The sequence below is a fragment of the Aedes aegypti genome, chromosome 3 (assembly GCF_002204515.2).
Source record: "Aedes aegypti strain LVP_AGWG chromosome 3, AaegL5.0 Primary Assembly, whole genome shotgun sequence".
Lineage (NCBI taxonomy): Eukaryota > Metazoa > Arthropoda > Insecta > Diptera > Culicidae > Aedes > Aedes aegypti.
The window spans coordinates 377,966,546-377,988,454 of record NC_035109.1 but is presented as its reverse complement, the minus strand read 5'-3'; the positions used below and the strand labels follow the sequence as shown (position 1 = coordinate 377,988,454).

Sequence of the window (21,909 nt, the reverse complement as noted above, 5' to 3'; positions counted from 1 at the left end):
AGAAGCTTTCAGTCAAAAGTTGGGGAATCAACTTAAAACCAGAAGTTGGAAAAGCATCCATCAAGAAATTTAATAATTTCTAATCAAACGACTAGAGAACTTCTCACAAAGAAAATTTAAATCTTCTAGTTCAAGTTACAAAAGCTTCCAGCAAAACAAAATGGGAGAGCTACTGACAAGAAGCTCCCCCCTTAGCACGTCCATTCTCACAACAAACATCATCCTATTCGCTGATCCATTTTATCTGATCATGGAACACAGCTCCAGCGTTCAACGGCAGGGAAAAGTACTTTCGTCACGGTTCTCCCGCCTAGAAAAGCATCACCCACATCCACAAAACAACGAACATCGCGAATGACAACGGCGCGGTACCGCGACCCCAGAAGTCCTCGAGCAAGCGTTTGTGACATGGATATTTGACTGCTAACTGGAACTGCGACCCCGGAAAAACAGGTAAACTGAAGATAGTGGATGTTTCCAGACCTGTGTGGGTTGATGTACCACTAGGGTGGCCCACTGTGATCGAACTTCAAAAAGCTAAAGTTACACCCTATCAATTTGTTCAATTGGACCCCCAGAGGCTACTGTAAAAGTTTACAGTCTCTTCTCTATTAATTGGGGAATCTTCAAATCAATAATGAAGAAAATCCATCGACTACAACGGCATCAATGGACGAAAATCTAATTGGAACCATTTCCCATATATATTTGGTCAATTTTCTGCATACAAACTTTAAGGTCGTTGAGCTCCCCTTAGCGCTGACTTATTCCGCTCATATTTTCAAAGTAGCTTTTTGGAGTCCAAATGAACAACTTTGAGAGGTGTAACATAAGATTTTCACAGTTTGATTTTTCGCATACAAAAACCACCTTAGCGTACCACCCTGCTGTTGGAGGAAAGCTTCAGAACTGAGATAACGCGAACGACATAACATACGACACACACCGCAAGATAAATGACTTTTGCCTGGTGAAGCTCTTCTAATGAGTTTGCTGTAACACAGTCACAGTCAGCAGCCAGCAGCAGCGAGCAGTGGCGAGGATCTGTCGCGACCTCCATCCATCGTTTGTCGTCTAGTGGCAGCCATATGTGACAGCCGGTATCAGCTTTTGCTCTCGGTTTGCTACGGTACTTGACTTGTTATGATGAATTTATGGCCTGGAAAAGTCGCTGCTGCGGAGCAAATTTAGGACTCAATTGTCAAACATCGGTGAAGCGTTCCGTGGTTTACGGTAATCATGTAGCTCCCCTTCGGAGAAAAAACGAGGGAGCAGCAGCAGCAGCGATGGTGGATCTGCGGAAATTTCATAAGATTTACGGAATTGAAAAGATTCTACGAGAATAATACGGATATCAACGAATGTAATTTTCTGAAAAATGAAAAAAAATGAAGGTTGTTTCAAAACCGGACGAAAATTCTGCCAAAACTTCAAGCTATTGTGCAATCAGTTTGTTTTTCCTTTTCAGTAAGCTTTTTGAGCCAGTTATTTTGAGCAGAATGATGGTTCGCATCAACAAAAATTTAGATATGATCTGGCAACACTGCTCATCCAACCAAGAAACCGAAATTAAGCTGCTAGCGAAAGTGACTACGTTGCCGAACCGGGGGAATAATTTCATCTTTGGGGAATCCATTACCATTCTTCAATTACCCTGTGTTCTCCCCTCGGGGAAGTTAGTGTAACTTTACATCCCCCACCACCCACTGGAGTGACTTATTTATCGTCGTCGTCGTCGTCGTCCGTTTTTTCCTAATCACGATTTCGCTTTTCTCTCGCCCCTCTCTTGCAGGTGACCGGTGTGGTTGGTCGAGCCGAAACGCTGTCGTCGGTCTTTTTCCTGGCGGCGTTCATCTTCTACACCAAGGCGACACGGCGGAAAAAAGCCACAGGTAAGCAGTGATAGGCATTTTTTTTTTTGGTTTGTATGTGGGGGGAATCTTAGGTGATACCATATCTTTAACCAGAGGGAGCCAGAAGCAATTTGAGAAGAAGCTCCGTAATAGGTGATTTGGTTTCACTGGGAAATGATTCGTAGAAAATCATTCCGTAAATCACATTCATGGGCAATCTCGTCATTGGGAATCAATCTTTTGGCTAACCACATAGCCTCCAGGAGATTGTTACTGTATTTTATTTTTTCTAGGAAAACAAAAATTTGGGAAAATCATTTGCGGCGAACTTCATGTCATCCAGAGAATGCGATGTATATGAGATGCACTACGATTCCATCGTTTATGAAATATTGGAATTAGATATTAGAGCAAATTAAGAATTATTTTGATGCTGCGAAAGAGTTCGAAATATACCACACTCCACAAATTTCTACAGGGAACAATCTTCCTCCAATTAGTATTGATTCGTAGAACCGTGCTACACAAGCTGATTTGTCAAGTGGTATTTAAACAATTTTCTTTCCACTTAACGCAAGCATCTCTATCCGTTGGTTCAGACCAATAACGAAAATTCAATCACTGTTCCACTTATCCCTTTGACGGGCATCTCGAGAATGGTAATTAAAACTAATTAAAGTGTTAAATTTTCCACCTGAAACAGCGACTACCATACTAGCTTACGAGCTTCTAGGCAGATAGGGATCGCTGTTCCCCCAAGCAGCCCAAGGAACCCAGATGCTATCTTCCCAAATAAATCTACCCCAAACTTTAATAGAGATTCCTTCTCGGAGCACTTTCGGAGAGTGGGGCCGCGCTGTGAGACGAATCACCAAACACTTTTCCCTCAGAGAACTGAAACTTTTCAGAAAGATATGCTCCAAAGGATGCTACTTCTACCACAATCTCCTGGAAAGGATTGTTTCTTTAAAGATCACCACCAGTCCAACGGAGTGGACTGGGGAGGAAACTTTCTCCAAAGTCGAGTTTGGCATTCCAATCAGGAAATCAGATGGAAGCCAGAGAGATGGAAATGGCAACAGATGGTCGTCGTTCGGTTGGGCTGTCGGTCGGTGTCGGTGGTTAGTCTCAAACCACTCTAAAGGAAGGTGGGTCGAAATGCCAACATGAGCTCAATCGTATTTTGCAGAGAATTGAAAATTTTACTAGAAACTTGTAACGTATGACAGTAGTTTACAATAATTTCTATTGCTGAATCAAATATACAGAGGATAGGCAAAATTATTGAGATAAACAATATTCTGACTAAATTCAAATGCTTAACTTCTCGGAAAATTGATGAAATTTGTTGCATCTGGAAGAATTTAACGGCAAATTCGGTCTAGTTTTATTGTGTCGATTGGCCATCAGACTGATGCAAATTTTGAAGTTTTTGCAACCCTTTGCTTAAAAGGTGTCAATTATGATGAAAATCAGTCTCCTAAATTTGAAGTGATTTAGCAGAAATTTTGTTGTGCACACGCCATTTGAAGTTTATATGGAAATTACTATGTAAAAGGCAAATTTTTGTGTTCAGTCCTCAAAATGCTCATCATAATAATTTACGGAAAAATGGACGAACTCTTCTTATGTGGAAACTTTCCAGCTACAACTTTGCCGAAGACCACATTTTGATGGGACGTACAGTCACCCCACAGTTATGGATAGCACACAGATATGGATCATCAAATAGAGCTGCAATTACGCAGAACACACTTTACCTACGTCAACCATAAATATGTACAGCATCGCAATCAATATGCTTAAGCATATTTTTTCCATCTGAAGGAAATAAATTGTCAACCGTATTCCCAGAAGCGTTGATTCATTGTAGAGCATTGGTAACCATACCACAGTTATGAATCAGAGATAAGACGATTCCGAAACAAACGCCCACACGTATACTTCCACTAACCAGAGTGTCGACCCAATTTTGAAAATAAAATTCCCTGTCTTCACCTGACCTTCCAGTCGTTTTCCAGAAAAATTCCAGACCATGTTGATTTGTTTGTTTGGTAGAGTTTATGTTTTAGGTCGTATGAATAAATTGAAAAATAGTATTAACGATAATTTTCTTCAAGTTGATATGATAAAACTGAGGACTTGGGTATGTACTTTTCAAACTTGATAATTCGTATTAATAAAGCGGTAAAAGCTGAGTAGAAGCTAAGTATATTTTGAATCATCTACTGATCATATTGAAATCTTCAAGCGCAAAAGTTACTTTTAAAATTGCAGAAAACGATGTATTCGGATATTGAACTACCTCAGATATGATTTCACAAGTTTCAGGCATAAAGGACAATTTTGGACACCTTCCGCAAGCTGATTGTTCCATTTTACATACATAAGACGTCACTCTATTAAGATCTTTACTATGCTTTTTTTTTGGAAGGACTTTCTTCCTGAAATCTGGCTACTCCTTTTTCAAGTAAATGTACAACCATTACTAAACAATTTTCCGTGAAAAATTCATCAAGGAATTCAACAAAAAAATCTCAGAAATTCCAATTTAAATTCTTAAATGTATTTTTACTAGTATTCCTGCAATACTTCTTTGTCCAGAAACTCCTCTAATATTTCTCCCAGAGCCTCCTCAAATGTTTTATTCAATGACTTGAATATCACAAAGAATTATGTTTTAAGAACTCTTACGTTGTTCTTCCATAAACTAGTCCAAATATTTTTAACTAGTTTAAGAATTTTATAATTACACCTCCAGTAGGCGAATTCCGGCGCGTATTTTCTTTGAAGAAAAGAAATTTTTCTTGCTGGTGAATAATGGACGAAAGTTTCTTCTCTTTCAAGAAATTGTTCACCTAAATTCACCTACAGGAAACTCTAAAAAATATTGAAGAATTTATTTCAGGCATAATTTTTTTTTTCCTAGATATCAATTCAGAATCCATGGGAATATTACAGAAATACTTCAAAAAAAAAATGTTTAGGGATCACATAGACACTTTTCCAAAATGTATTCATTTTTTCTTAAAATTCTTCACCATGATTCTTCACAGGTAATTTATGTTCATTAATTTTAAGAATTCCGTTGTGATTTTTTTAATTCAATCAACCATTCTCGCCAGAAATTTACCTGCATATTTTTAACGGAATGAATTCTGAGATTGAATAACGCGCTTATAGTAAGTTTTCAGAAGTTCGTTTTAATGTGTCCAACAATCCTCGATTTCACTACACAATAAATTAGTATTCAATGAGTATCTTCCAAGTACCGTTAGGGCGCCATTCACCGCTCATTGAATTATTTTGAAAAATCTGACCAAATTTTCGCAATAAAAGTCATCAACATGTATTAGTATACCAGAATGGATTGTATCAGAATGAAATTCATATGATTTCATTTTATATACTATTTATTAGAAATAATTTTAGGCTGTTAAAGGCGGTAAACATGAGTTGAACAATGATTTTATTATGGCAGATCGAAAAATGCTTCTTAGCTGCCACGCTTTAATGTGTTGTTGTTATAGTACAAAGATAACAACCAGCTAATGAAAGTAAATTAATTCAAACTAGTTGTGTACAGTATTGGACAAAACATTTGCAACTTTTTCGATTTTCCATACAAAATGACCAATTTTGGTAAGCTAGATCTCAGTTATTTATGGACCGATTTGAATGAAATTTTCACAGAACATCAGACATAGCTTGAATTTTAACATATATTTTTGTATAATTTTTCCAATTACGAGTTTACAAGTTATAACGGTTTAACTGAAGTGTAATTTTCGACGAAAAATTCAAAACAATTTATCTCAAAATCTGATAGCTCCACACAAAAATTGTCTTCAGCAAAATTGTTCATCTCGTTAACAGCTACAACTTTGCTGAAGATACCATGAAGCTACTCCTTCAAAATGTTTAGTTATGTCATTTATAAAAATTCAACCAAAAATTCACTTTAGTCAAACCGTTACTGCTTTTGACCTTGTGATTGGAAAAATCACTCAAAAATATATGTTAAAATTCAAGTTATGTCTGATGTTCTGCCAAAATTTCATTCAAATCGGTCCATAAATAGCTGAGATATAGCTTACCAAAGTTGGCCATTTTGTATGGAAAATCGAAAAAGTTGCAAATGTTTTGTCCAATACTGTATATAGAGCCGTTGTTCACATTTCAACTTCTTTCCTATAAAAATAAAAGTTTTATCTTGCGTCTAGCACAGAAATTTGCGAAAAATATCAAAAAACCGTTTTTTGACTGAATTTAATGTGTTGAAATGCTGTTAAATGTGCGGTCAATGGCGTCCTTACGGTACTTTTTTCGGGGGTTTTTGCTAATCTTGGTGCTAATGTACAAACTTCATGTACACTCACAGAACGCGACACGAGAACGGACATAACACATATTGTTCGTACAAACAATTAAAAAAGGATTTAAATTTATCTTTTTATTCGACCGGTTTCGAGCTCGATCTAGCCCATCTACGGGAAGATGTCTGACTAACCTTCCAAGTAATCTCACAAACTATCAAAGGATTGTCGAGCAGATTCCTTCAAATAAAATTTCTGAAAGTTCTGCTTCCATGGATTTTATGGATAAACAAAAATATCTTAGATAATGATCTTCATAATTTTTGGAGAATTTCCCGTATATTCTCAGAACAAAAAACAAACCAAACTGGACATATCTGTAAGAAAGCTCCTGAATAAAATCTTGAAGTAACGCTGGGAATTCACGATATTGTCATAAAATCCTGGAAAATTTAAATTGAAAAATGAAAATTGAAATAGATAGCAAAATGGACAAATATCAATATTAGAGCACTTTGTGGTATTATCTTTATTGTTTCCAGAAACGACACGATAAAAAAAAATCAGGAATTATGTCTTTCAGATTCGTGCTCTTGAAATTTTGAGATACGGTTTTCATCTTCACCTAAATACGAGAATCTTGGATATTTTGGGCAAACTTGTAAAGATTGACATGATTTGATGAAGTGGATTCCATTTTTTCCTCAAGATTTTTAAGAGAAGACAAAGATTTGGTCTAGCAAACAAAATAATTATAAAGCAAGCTACGCCAACTTTGAAGAAATTGTTCAGAGAGCACTGTTTATGCATTTCAGTTCAGAAAATTTTGGAATCTAAGAATAAGTATAGATAGTAAAGTACAGCTCACTCTCATATGCATAAAAGAATCTTCTCAATCAACTTGTTTGATGTTGTAGTATTGAATATTTTTCCCTGACCTTTAGTGAAATTCCCTGACTTTCCCTGACTTTCCAGGCCAAAAATCGAATTCCCTGACATTCCCTGACTTTCCAGGTTTTTCCAGGTAGCCGACACCCTGACTAACACACCATTCGATTACCTTGCAGATAAATTGCTGTTATAGTGCTTTGATCCATGATATGAGTCGATGTGATCCATAATAGGGATTCTCCTCTCCCACTGATTCACATCTGTGGGGTGGACATCGTTTGAAATTTCCATCGAAATCGACACTTTTTCGTAAACTATCGCAAATTTTGAAGTGTATTCTCAAAATCAACTACAGTGATACCTCCATGAGTCGATGTTCCATGACTCGATATCGACTCATGGAACCATACTAAAAACAAAATTTCATGGTTATTATGATGGTCCCTAGAAGCAGCTTTCCAAAGGATTGCTGTTCCATGACTCGATATTTCCATGAGTCGATGGTCCCTTCAATATCGACTCATGGAGGTTTTACTGTATATTCTGTAGTACCAGGGAGGTGATTTTGTTTTATACAGCGTCACCATGTTTTTAATCTTATTTTTACTGTAAAATTACCGTTAGCTGATTCATAACTTTGAGATGACTGTATGGATAATTTGTTGTTTTTGATAACAAAGCCCAAATCGTGCTGAGATGATCATTTAATTTCTTTCAGAGCAACACTGTTTTTTGGTGTAGAATATGGTAGTAGCCTAGGCTTACTTTGATCTATTCTTTCCGCCAGGAGCTGCACTGTTGCCTGCCGTACAGTTGGTTAAGCATGCTATATGCAAACCCACTTTATAATGATGAATAACAATTTATCCTGACGTGCAATCAAAATGTGGTTTTAGACTAAGTTGTAGCGTGGAAGATTTCACATGAGAAGCATTTGTTCACTTTTCCATAAAATATTATGACGAAAAGATAGTGGGCTGAACACAAAAGTTTGGCGTTTTCCATAGTAATCTCCACATAAACTTCAAATGGAGTGTGCACAGTCAAATTTCTTCCGAATCATTTTGAACTTTGGAAGAATGCTATTTACCATAATGAAAATCGTTGAAGCATAGAAGAGCCAAAATTTCAAAATTTGCATCATTCTATTAGTAGACTGGCCCAGCTCAGTATGGAAGAAAAATAAAGTTGTATAATTCCACGGGGCACCCCACTGAATTATTCCTTAGGGTTAGAGGAAGACTTCCTGAAAATTTCAGCTCATTTGGTCGTTCCATGAGTTGGCGCATTTGAATTGAAGTTAATATGGGATTCCCAGCTCAAGTATATGGGAAACAGTACATCATCTACTGTTTGGTTCAGGAAAATTGTTGATCGCGTTCAATTGAACCCAGAATGTCAAAAACACTACTTGATACCATAGCGAACAATATTGTAGAAGGTTGTATCATGATTAAAAGTGATAAACTTGGTGTTTTAACTATCTGAAGTAGATCTGCAATACAGCTCTGCATTTCTTCAACATAGCATGATGGTTACCACTAGGCGCAGCATAGCCACCTATGACGCTGGGCGAGCTGCTGCGCAAGACGCATGCATATATATATGACTGTACGGGAGTTCTGATCTAAGCCTAACTTTCAACAACTGAAATGTTAATGAAAATGAACTTAACTCCAGATACAACCTTCTGCAATTATGTTCATTTGGGTATCAGCTAAAGTATTTGTCATTCTGGGTCCAATTGAACACGATCAATTAGTATACAGAACGAAACAGTAACAAAGGGTCAATTTTCAATATATTTGAAACGAAAATCCCATACCAACTTCGAATTGAATGCGCCAGCTGGTGGCGCAACCAATTGAGTTGAAATTTTGGGAGACCTTTTTTCTAAGGCACATATCTAGGGGGTGCCCCGTTGAGTTTTACATTTTTTTTTGTTTAAGGGCCAGTCTATTCTATTAGCCATGCTTGTTGGCCACCGGACACTGGAGTTTTTCCGGATTTTCCGAAGTCATGTTAAAGTCACTATTTTTTAGATTCAATTGAAAATTGACACGGACGCCTTAAGGTTCGTTGAAAATCATCCAAAATATGACCATTTCCGTAATCTGGTTCTTTAAAATATGGTCAGTCATGTTTGTATTTCCAATCATGTACTTATACATTATCCGAAACCATATCCAGCTGGGCATCAAACTTCAACTTGATGCAACTTAAAACTATCCCCCGTATTTAAAAAAATGTTTTTCTTTTTGACGTAAAATACTGATTTTTATGAAGCGAATGAACTATAAAGAACGAACCAAAATATTGAGGTAGAATGTACTGTTGTTATTAGGGTACTCTGATGCACCAAAATTTTCGATATTCGAGATAATGCAAAAGAACTGATAAATCTGTGTGGGAAATTCCCGGCAGTCTAAGCATATCGCGTGTTTCTCTTGTAATTTTTTCGAACATCACCGTAAATTCAACTACAATAATGGAAAAAAAAAGTTAAAAATTCACGGCACAAGCCATTCACATCCCTACTGAAGTCTGGTAGATTCCACCTAAAAATCCTTGAAATGGTTCTGAAAATCATTTTTTATCCTCCTTGTTTCATTTCTAGTTTGTAAGAGAGAATCTTAATATTAGTGTGGGAGGAGGAGGATCATAAAAGGTTTAATTCAATTGAAGCAATTTTACGATATTTTCGAGTAGAAATTTGAATAAATAAAAATCAGGGATGATTAAAAGTTATAGGTGTTACACAATCAGAACACCCTTACTCTGTTGAATCATTCTAGCCGTAATTGGAATCTGATACTGTGACACCTCATTCCCATTCCCACCCTCTCATTCCATCACCATCCCACTAATAATCTCCTCCTGAACCTCATACGGTAGAAGGATGAGTAGATGGATATAAAAGGGTGGGGAGGAGGTCATAATGAATATGAAAAGAATACGAAAGATAATTTGAATTCTTGGTCATGAGAGGAAATAGAAAAAAAAATCTACTATTTCCCATTTACATCCCTGGGGGCAAGCCCGGATTTGGGGGGATGCCGAGGGGGCAAATGCCCCCCCCCCCCATTTAGGGAGCCCCCCGAGAAACCAAAATTAAAAACAAAAACATACCTTTCAATAATTTCTCTTTAAACATTTGAACACATAACTAAAACGTTTCAGCCAACTTTCCAATATTAAAATAAATTGTTTTTCTTCGCCTAATATCTGAATCTCACAGTATGATTTTGATTAATAAATATATTACAAAAAAATATGAATGTTAAGCCAAAATCTTCAAAATTCTTCTCTAATTAGTTTAAAAAAAATTGGAATTTTAAACACGCCCGACGTTTTAGCATGGTCCTAAAAAATTACGGCTAAACCTGTTAATCACTGTTCAATTCAAAGATTGTTTGTGTTCCCATCAAAACTTTAAACTTTAAACATATTTGCAATTATATCAGAAACTTGAAGTGTAAGAGATTTTTTTTTAAATATCTGTTCTTAAATGTCTGATTCTTGATGAATTTTTCTTTGAATTCAGTATAAGCTTAGCTTTGCTTCAGTAATGGCTTAGCATTGAATATAATTCATAAAATATTCATACGATGTTCATACAAAATTTTAAAGTTTAGGGAACAGCTTCTAACGAACCGACTGACCTGATATTTGAATTACATCTCATGAATAACTTGAAATTAGATTCATGAGAAATTGATCAAATTCTATTCAAGAGTTTGGAAGATAAAAAAAAACAGAAGATTTAAATTGAAGTGTTTTTGATTTGATTTGATATATAGAAGTAGGCATGCTTTTGCAATTTTTTTCACTTAATGAAATGCAAAACTTGGTAAAAGATTATATTTATCGTAAATTGGTTGGTTCCAAAATATCTGATTATCAAAATATGAAATGTTTTTGGAAAATGTTGAAAAACTTATAAACTTAGACGTTTTTGCATGATATTTGAGGATTTATTCACAGTTCTAATTTGAAGTTAGGTATTTCCAACATACTGTTTCAAATTTCAGGTCAATCGGTTTGCTGGTCTCCAAACTTGAGTATTTTGTATGACAATCAGCCTAAAGTACACAATTTATTCTTGCCAGTACTGTAAATACTTTTTTTTCCAACCGGAGACAAACTTTTTTCACTTCTTCGTTTATTTGAGGCTCAATCGCGTTTAACGCTTTAAGGAGCCGAAATTCATTTTTAGTGTATACAATTTATTGACTTTTGCAGTTTAAAATTAATATGGGAATTAATAGGGTTCTCTGCTGCTCATCCGGGAGGTATATCGTGATAGCTCGATTTTCGTTTAATGGCGTAGTTAGTATTGTTTCCACACTTTCTGACAGTGTTTTTGAGAGGTTTTTCCATCTAATAGAAAAGATAACACAATTTGAAGATGATTGGCCTGTTTACTTTGATCTCATATAATTAGAGTCAGTGTTGCTAGACTCACACTCAAATCTCAATCAATACGCTCTCCCGTGAGAGCAAACCCATTAGAGATCTGCTTCGCAAATCTCTTGCTTGAGATTTTGAAGCTAAATCACCCAATCAACTCAAACGGTAAAAAAATGATTCAGTCGCAAAACCGGTCAAAAACTCGTGAAACCCGAATGTTGTTGTTGTCGTTAGAAAGGATTGCTATTATTTTACCAGACTAACAAGAAATTATTGCCATGTGTGAGTAAACTGTTGAAATACGAGACAATGAGGCAAAAAGGTGAGCCGACTCATCCATAAACATCAACACATAAACTTTGAAATCTGTGGCAAATTAAGCATACAAATTGTCTTACAAGTTGGAAAACTTGCATGCAAGTTGGTTGAAATAGTCAAATTTTACATTTCCAATAGCCAACATCTCGAAACCTAGACGTGCTATGATAATTTTGAAAACGGCAAAAGATTCAGCAACCATTAATTAAGTGAATAGCGGTTTTTGATGCTTGAGACAAAAACGTGTTCCGCAGTGTTATTCGTCTTTACTTTTGCATGCTGAAAAACACACTAAAACCTGCTTTTTTTTTTTTGGTATTCGACTAAATTTGCTGAAATTTTCAGAAGTTCCCGAAAAGCAATTAATAATAATAATTTAAAGTCTGAAAGTTTTGAAAACTTGGTTTAGGTGGTTCCAGAGTTATTCCGAATTGTCTGGGAGTACCAAAATTGACCACATCATCCCTTCAACGGATATCTCAGGATCCGGATAAGCTAGAAAGTTGGTGTTTTTGTAAAAGTTGTTCAATGAACCGAGGGCTATCTGGCAGTGAAAAATATGTTTGGGAATTGGTCCGCTAGGTGGCGCAAGTAATATTTTTTCTGAATTGTTTCATAACTCAAGATCCTGATTAGCTAGACGGTTGGTGTTTTCGGCAAAGTTGGGCTATCTGGCAGTGTGAAATCTGTTTGAGAATTCTTTTTTACCCTCATCAAATAAATTTTAGAACTAGGATAGTTTATTTCGGGAATGCTTTACGTATCTTCGTGTGGAATCATTATAATATTGTAATGCACCCTGTAAATACCATTTTATTCTGGCATTTTCTTTTCTATGTTTATTGGAGAGCTGTGCAGATTTTGAGTTTGTAGATATATGAAAGATTCGCAGCAATCAGATTATCCACAAATTAATAATATGACAGACTAAAATTTTTCAACTCCATTAGAGAAGAAACGAACACAACCGTGTCGATCGTTCGATTACAAGATTATATGAAATGTGATTGGCATGGCTAGGAATATTAATGCAATTTACTGTATATGTTTTTATTTTCTTTTGGGTTGCAACAAAGGCATATCTCTCAAGTTGAAGTTATACCGATCATAATAAGCGTAAGGTGCCTTCCTAAGCCGAATGATTAGAGTCAGCGGCTACAAAGCAAAGTCAAATTGAAGGTGTCTGGGTTCGATTCCCGGTCGGTCCAGAATCTTTTCGTTATGAAAATTTCCTTGACTTTTCTGGGCATAGAGTGTCATCGTACCTGCCCCACAATATACGAACGCGAAAATGGCAACTTATGCAAAAGAAAGCTTTCAGTTGATAACTGTGGAAGTGCTCTTAGTACACTACGCTGAGAAGCCGGCTCTGTCCCAGTGGGGACGTTAATGCCAATAAGAAGAAGAAGTAATACTAAAAAGTAATGCATAACAAAGGATAATAGTTTACTGCTACGGCAAATGAAATGTAAAATGTTGTTAACAAAATGTTAATAAAATCTTAAATTTGTTTTACCGAATTAGGATGATAGTGTTGTCTAATAACACAGAACATCTAGATATAAGAAATGAATGTAATGTTTGGAATGATACTAATAAAGAAATTAAAAAAAAGGATAAAAGTTTTTGCAATTTCTCATCGTAATAGGCTGTTTTTCATCAGGCCAATCTTTCGTGAAACGGCCTACTTTCCTGCACTGAAGTATGCAGTACGGGAATAGTCATTACGTAACTAAAACCAGTGCTGTAATGATTCATTACGCAACGCTTTCTTGTTACGCAACTGTTTTGAGTTGTGTAATGAATCATAACACAACAATTTTTCAGAAATTGTAAAATAATGGTGAATGCATTCCGATATAATTTCTGAGACCCTCAAGTGGTCCCGATTTTTACAGCACTCGCGGAAATTATAAATTTACGACTCGTGCTGTAAAAATCATCATTCTGCAACTTGTTCCGTAAACTACTAATTTAAAATTAACTCCAAAACTCAATCTGTAAGCGTTCAAATTAAACCAACGCCATTGGATTCATGTAACGTACTACAGTCAACTCTCCCTGACTCGATATTGAAGGGACCATCGAGCTAGGGAAGTGTCGAGTAACAGAACACAAAACCAGTGCAACTGCGATCCAAGGACCAATGAAATGAAAACCAACTTTTACTATGGTTCTCTAACTCTATATCGAGATACGGAATATCGAGTAAGGGAGAGTTAACTGTACATATAAAACAACCAGTTGACAAGTAAAGAAAAAAAAACAAAAGACTGGCTAGAATAGGATTGGAAACACAGGTCCGTATCACTTTTGAATATGCCTCCAGTTTAAAGCTAAACCGTTAATAAGTTGACTGAATTTCTGTCACCGCACATTGGGGGATTCCGAACCCAAAGGTGGAAAAAATTGATAAATTTTACAATAGAGAGATAAATAATAAGTTTTATAGCTCATTCGAAAGGAAATTTTCTCAGGAATCGATTGGTGATTCATGAATGTGGGGTCACTCTGGGATAAGCTATGGTGCCCATTTTGCCCCAATTCCTTGAAAATTTTAGATTTTAATGTTGTTTTGAGTAAAACTATTTTATTATGGAGATTACCTCTCGGATCTGCACAACCGCACCAAGTGGACCAAGCAACGCGACAACATTCGCGTCGGCATGATGGTCCTGCTGAAGGACGAAAACGCTCCACCACTGAAGTGGCACTTGGGTAGGGTCACCAAGATCTTCAAAGGGTCGGACGGCAACATCCGCGTCGTCACGGTCCGCACCAAAGACGGATGCTTCGATCGCGGAATCTCGAAGGTCTGTCCTCTTCCCATCCGCGACAACGAAGATACCCAACAACTCTCTAGCGCATGAGGCTTACGCCGATTGCCGCTCCGGTACTTCGGCACCATCCATTTCTCGAAGTCGTCAAGTCACCCCAAGGGCAATCGTCGTAAAGGTCAAGATTTATCGTCCATGCATGTTGTATATGTCGTCAGTCCGTCGTCACGGCCCACGGCGTCGGCGTTGACCGAAGGGTCATCGCGAGAATCAGAAAACACTCTAATCACTTCGTCTATCGCCGGTAGCACCACCGCTACCAACTTTTCCCGGAGGAAGCCATGGTAACCCCTCCACCCCGCCGTCGTCAACTGGTTGGCTCTGGGCTTGGCCAGCTCATCCTGTCGGCCAGCATCCCGATGGCTCGAAGCGACGAAGTGATGGTCACCCGACCACAGAAGCCCTCCGCCCGATCCGGACACTACCACCCAGGCGCACACTCCACGGAGAATCGTCAGGCACCGTTCTTGCCTGGGTCGGTAAGTTGTTCCGGTTTTACAGAAATCTATGTCAGCCCACTACATCATATCTTTCCCGAGGAAACCATCACCACACGAACCACTCCACGCATCACGAAAGACGAAGGAAGCCAGGCATCAGCCGATGCGCTGGTGTATACGGTCGAGACCCGACGAGACTCTACCGATGAAGCCGCCGTGCGTCCGGCACGGCAATCCCGAAAAAGGTCATCCCTAACCCCAAGGCAGCGCACGTGAGCCGTAGCTCGACGTGTGTCGGCGCTGAAGGCGCCTCAAAGCAGCCGCAGCAACTCAGCAGTTCCCACCACCTCGCGCGAGTGTGGCGAGGTCCTAGTCGACATGGGTCGGCGCAGTTTTGTTCTAGTATTAAGAAGGGAACCTTGATTCCAATTTGTATTGTTAGGGGTAGTTGTAAAATAGTATGTGTAGCAATGTATGTTAGTCTTGTTTGAAACTCGTCTGGTTTCAAGACGGCCGGCATGTTCGGTCCAAAAATTAAATTGAGAACCACTGTTGATCTCTTTAGATCACTTTCGATCTAGCTCCCGCTCGCGATAAGAGCTATCGGGTCTCGCTTCCCGAGATCCACCCGAAAGCGGGTCTAATGTTTGTGTTACCAATAAAATCAGTTTGCACCAATCTTCAAACAGACAAGTCGTGTCTCCCTGTCGGTCCGCGAAATAAAGTTGCCTTGAGTCCCAGTACGCCGCGTTGTGATTGTTTACTTAGTGAGAAAGGTCAGTGATCGGAGGTCGGGGTCAAGGACCTCGGGAACACCCGTGTTTGAGCGGACCCGCTTTACAGTCCACTCCCAAGGTTCGCGCCAAAACACCCATGAATTCCATAATTTTTAGTCCAATCAACAATGTTTCACAGAGAACGTTTTAAAAAGATCGAAATTAAGGGGATTATGGAGCCAAATGTACAATGAATTATTTTTGAAGAGGAATTTTTGTTTTATATTTTTTCAACGTGTTTTTTTTATTGAAATAAATTTTTAAATAGTCAAATAATCATGAATATAGCTTGCAGAAATAAGTTGTAGTAAAATTTGTAGAATATGTATGATAATTATGTATGCTCTACGCAACATATTGTGAATAATTTACCTTCTTATATCACAAATTCCAAACATTTCCAAACGATGTGCGATAGTTTGGGTAAACGATATTGATCTAAATGATCGATTGCCGTTAGCCTCATTGATAGAAGATAGAGGGAGCATATAGTTATTTGGCTATTTTTGCCCCAATTCCCCTAAACACGATTTATTTCGTAATTAATTCAACTATTTTTCCAAAATCAAATTTGTTGTGTACTGAATTGTTTATTCTGTATCTGATACAATATTTAAATCCTAAAACATAGGTGATTTTGGGGATCTTTTACACATAAACAAAAAAATATCCAAATAATAAAATCAAAAATGAATCCATCAAGAAATCATCAGCCGTTTTTTTCTGATTGCAACAAATTACTCAGGATCAGGTTAGTTATTCAATCATTACTGTAGCAATTTCGTGAGAGTCAAATTGCATTTTACAAGAAATTATTCGGGAAATAATTTTGTCTTTTTATGGATATTTGGCATTTAATAGTCCAATTGCCATCATACTGTAACATGGTCATTTTATGTAAATATTATTTTAAGATTTATTATAGTGATAGTAGAAATGTAGATACATATTGTTGCGTGTACAGTTATTTATTTTCTTCAATGTAATTTGTTGTTTCCGTGTTTAATTTATTTTTTATTTCAAACGATATTTCATTGATAACTTACTAAATCCAATAAGTTCACTAAATATTTGCAAATTCAGTATCACTACTTCTAAATGACATGCATTATTCTCAAATCCGCATAACTTGCATGCAAGTTGCCTTCAAAGTTATAGCAGGATAACTATCGTTCACACGCCGCCGTAGAATCTGAATTAGCTCGAGGTTCAAAGTTCAAATCCGAACCATTCTCTCTTTTTATATGACCGGCAAGCGAAGATAAAACAAAACGAGACAAGACCATCTAGAAGGTATGCGTATGAAAGGGATGTAGTTTTGGGCAAGAACGATGGGAAGATTGATGATAATCGATTGTTTGAAAGGTCGTCGAACTACTTCGGGAGTTTGACGCACTTCCGGCCACGAAGACCGTAACATTCAACCCTATCTGAGGATTTCAGGGACTTCTACTCGTTCACTTTGACTTGAACCGTGGAAGAGGCGAGAGTGCGCGTAATTAGTACTTAAGTGTACCTTGTGTCGCGGTGTGTTCAATATGGTATGTGATTTAGCAAACGTGAGAAGTCTTTAAGATTAAGTATTGTTCAATTCTTGTTCCTTTCCGTGTAGCCTTAGTCAACGATAGGTCGAAAGTTACATGCGGTCTATTTTTTGGTGTGCGTTTAGTGTATAAAGAAGGTAAATTGAATCGTCCTTTTTTGTGTGGAAATAATTAATTAATCAATTAATTGCGTCGAAAAAGCCGACCGACGGCTTCTTGTGTAGAATCGCTTCTAGCGATCGAAGACCTGCTCGGCACACCGCCTTTTTTTCGTCAAGCGCATTTTCGACCCCACGCTTCAACGTCGAAGGTCCCGGGTCGGGGGAGATTCCGGAAGGGAGACGTTTATCTCCGACAGAGCGAAAGGTCCAATGCGCGATTTTCCGCCACGCGTGGACCATTGAACGGATCTACGGTCCCCACGTCGATTATTTGCACCAACCGTCACCCGCGTGCAAATCGAAGCAGAAGGAGAAGCCAATTTGGAGTGCAACGCGCAATACTTCGTCCGGCGAGATGCTGCTTGGCCGACGACGACAATGCAGAACACGGTACCGTGAGTAGAACAAAAAGCATGCTTATTTCCACACCCAAACACTGAGCTCGAAGACAGACGATAAAGAAGAACACCTTAGCAATCACTAGAACCATTAGTTAGAAAACCGCACACATAAGATAGGCTAGGAAGTAGAAAGAGAGAGAGAGAGAGAGAGGAAAGGAACTACCATGAATAAACCCTAGGGTACAAATCCATGCAATAAATGTTTCTCGTCTCGTTTTATTCTCAGTAAATGTGTTTCTGTTAGTTCAGTTCATGTAACAATAATTTTGGTCCGAAGGATTTCTCATGTTTTCGCGTCGTTCTTGTAGTTTTTTGTTGATTGTTTTACTCCAGGTTGGGCTGCCTGGGAAATCAGCCTCAGCACTCACGTGTCGGAAACGGACGAGAAGATTTGAACAGTGAGTTCCTCCCGTGATGAGAAATACGTGAGTGGTGTTTTTGTGGTTTTTCGGTAGAACGACGGTTAGCACCAGTTTTCCCTTCAGGACCGTTTGGAACATGATCTTTTTCAGCCGTACTCGATAGGTGGTCAGAATCGTTCCGATATTAGCTAATAACCTAAAACCCGCCCTGAGGTTGGGTTCCTGCCGGGCAAACTAAACTTGACGGACAGTCCTCTTTGAGGTGGCGCTTAAGCTAGACCACGTGTAGAGAACGAGCGGAGCGTAGCCGCATTTAGCGTGCTACAATACACTACAGAAAAAGTTATCATAAAAGTGATAATGCAGTTGTTAATAATGCTCAATTCTAGATTTTTCCAAAATCGATCATTCATTTCATTAGTATAATTTATAGTTACTATGTTTGTAATGTTGCCTCTACATTAGCTGTTACCAGATTGCTTGTTGGTTGACATCAATGTTCCTCATGGTGAACCTTACTTTGTTAATATTGTAAACAGTAATTATGGTTACATCTGTTTGACTGAATTTCAAGCATGTTCAAGAGCCTTCTAAAATGCATAACATGAAGAAATTGAAATTAATTAATTCATGACGCGATTACCGAACAGCTCAGTATAAGCGTCAATTTATTTGAATTAAGCATTATTAACTACTACATCTTCAATCAAAATGTGCCATATTGAAATATATGGAAGACTTTGTTTGTTTATGATCACTTTTTCAGTAGTAGGGTGCAGGCAGAGCTACTTGGGCACTTCCACGCAATTTTATTCTCATGAAATTTCTTCAAAATGCAATTTTATTGTCATGAAATTTCTTCAGGTATGATTGTGTAACTAATTTAATTCTGAGTGATTTGTTTCAATCATAAAAAAAAACTGCAGATGGTTACTCAATGGATTCATTTTTGAGAGTTTTTACTGTTTTTTTTTAATTGTGTGTAAAAGATCCCCATAATCTTCTATGTTATAGCATTTCAATACTGTATCAACTACTGAATAAACAATTTAGTACATAATAAATTTAATTCGGAGATATCTGTTCAATTAATTATGAAAGAAATCGTTTTTAGGGGAATTGGGGCAAAAATAGCCAAAAAACTACATGCTCCCACTATCTCCTATCAATGGGGCTAATGGTTTACCCAAATTATCGCACATCGTTTGGAAATGTTTGGAATTTGTGATATAAGAAGGTAAAGTATTTTGCATAGAGCATAAATAATGATCAAACATATTCTACAAAATTTAATACAACTTATTTCTGCAAGCTATATTCATGATTATTAGACTATTTAAAAGATAATTTCAATATAAAAACACGTTGAAAAAATTTAAAACAAAAATTTTTCTTCAAAAATATTGCATTGTACATTTGGCCCCATAATCCCATAAATTTCCATCTTTTTAAAACGTTCTCTGTGAAACATTGTTGAATGGACTAGAAATGATGGATTTCATCGGAAATAATCTCCACAATAAAACAGTTTTACTCAAAACAACATAAAAATCTAAAATTTTCAAGGAATCGGGGCAAAACGGGCACCATAGCTTATCCCAGAGTGACGCCACATTCATGAAACCATCACCAATCGATTCCTGAGAAAATTTTCTTTCGAATGAGCTATAAAACTTATTTTTTATCTTTCTATTGTGGAAGTTATCAATTTTTTCCACCTTTGGGCTCGGAATCCCCCAATGTGCACCGGTTTCTTTTGATTATATCTTTGTTTGTTGGAATTGAATTGAACTTCCCAAAAATGTTCGTCGTAAAATAAAAAAGATCGAACTAACTTGTTGCTTTTATTTGCATTGAAGCATCGTTGTTTAATACTCATAACATCTGGTTTGAAAAAATGCACAAAATTGGAATCAAAATTATCTCGTTTGACTATCTGAGCAATTTTCCAAATACAATAGTTTCCTATGTTATGAAGTTGGCCGTCTGAAATTCTTTTTCAAAAAAATCGACGTGTTGATGTATGGTAAATACTGTATAGTAAATAATGTACGTTTTAATGTATGGTAAATACTGAAAACATAGAGAAACGAAAAAAATAAGTTGGAGTATCTTGTATATTTTAATTCCGTCCTAATTGCATATTTTTGACAGATACACGTATTTCGACTACCACTTGCAGCCTTCTTCAGTATCAGTTACTCAGAAGATTCGGATACATTAAAAAGAGTTAAAAGACTGAAAACATGATTTATTGCTTTGAAATTTAAGGTGGGTCATTTTGTCCCATGCGTGCATTTTGAACCCTTTTCCCCAACATTGGTGCCGAGCTCGGAGCGAAGTGGATTGCTTACTTTAGCTTTAAAACTGATGCAGACCGAAATGCTGCCGGTTCGATATTAAATTCCCAAGTGTATTGTAAATAACTCCGCAATTGCTTCTTGCTGCAACAAAGCCCCACTGCAAAAAGTGCAAGTGTAAGGGTTTCATAACGCAGACACTGACTCTCCATAATGTTCAATCTTGGCTCTAAATTAAAATCATAAACAAGCAGAGAAGCCGGGCTCAGACTCAGAGCCTCCGAGCACCCAAGAACAAGAACTCACTTCAACCCACTGCACCGATATGCCGGAAAGCCATTTGAGATGCAAAGCAGGTTCCTCCTCGTGGAAAACCTCCCACTCGGATCCTCCCTCACAGTATTCAATTACTTTATCCAATAGTTCCCAGTCCCAGTCCCAGCGCCAGAACCTCACCAGAATCCCAGATTTCCCATTCCCGGGTTTTCTTGTTTCATCGTTGGCTCTTTGGCAGGTTGTCGTAAATAAATCACGTGCATTCCACTCGATCCATCCCAGTCCGGAATTCATCTCCCTCAGCAGCCGCTCCCTTCTTGCCAGCTTCACAGTAACAGAGCACCAAGCCGGCGGTTGAACAAAGTTGGAAATTCTTTTCGTTTCACCTGAACTCAAACTCCGGGCTTTGCTGGGCGGATTCCACTCTAGAGTGTGCAGTGAAAAGCAGTAGCCTTTTTCCTGTGCTCGGGTTTCGTATCCGGCTGCAATTGCACTCGCGCTGTAAGTTTGTCAGGTCGTTCTCACTTGACTTACATTTTGATTTTACTGTTTTCCCTCGCTGCCATCTCACGGGGCGAACAACGACTGCGAGAAGGAGCCATTTCCGATTTTCGACGAGATTTTTTCTCCGCTCCCATAGAGTAGTTGAAGGACGAGGCGATGAATGGCGATGACGACGACAGGTTCAAGTTGAGCTGCTTGAAATCTTAATGATGCAACAGTGTTTTGCGCCCGGACGAGACGAGTTGGGTCGCGACTTCAAGATCCAGGGTCGACTGTAGTGAAGGAAATTGGTGGATGTGGGAACCGAATTGAATTTTGAGTAAAGGGGCTTTGCAAACCTTGCTGGTACGGAATTTTTCTCGGCGTTCCACGTTGCATATAATCTCCACATATCGATCCGATTCATACTATCTTGATCTTCAGTTATCACACTTTCTGCGGTAGATTCGCTTATTTCCAGCTCTCGCTACCATGTCCCACTCTCTGTTATGTCGGGTATCAACCACTAGCATGCGACAGC

At 37.9% G+C, this 21,909-nt stretch overlaps 1 protein-coding gene across 5 annotated transcripts in view; it reads left to right on the top strand.

Annotated features, from left to right (window-relative positions):
• Window positions 1-21,909, top strand: part of LOC5567482 (transmembrane and TPR repeat-containing protein CG4050) — a 920,140-nt gene that overhangs the window by 367,055 nt on the left and 531,176 nt on the right. For all 5 annotated transcript variants that reach the window (XM_021852555.1, XM_021852557.1, XM_021852556.1 and 2 more), the window contains exon 6: window positions 1,793-1,892. In XM_021852555.1, coding sequence (XP_021708247.1) covers window positions 1,793-1,892 — 100 coding nt within the window. The remainder of the gene's footprint in view (window positions 1-1,792; window positions 1,893-21,909) is intronic.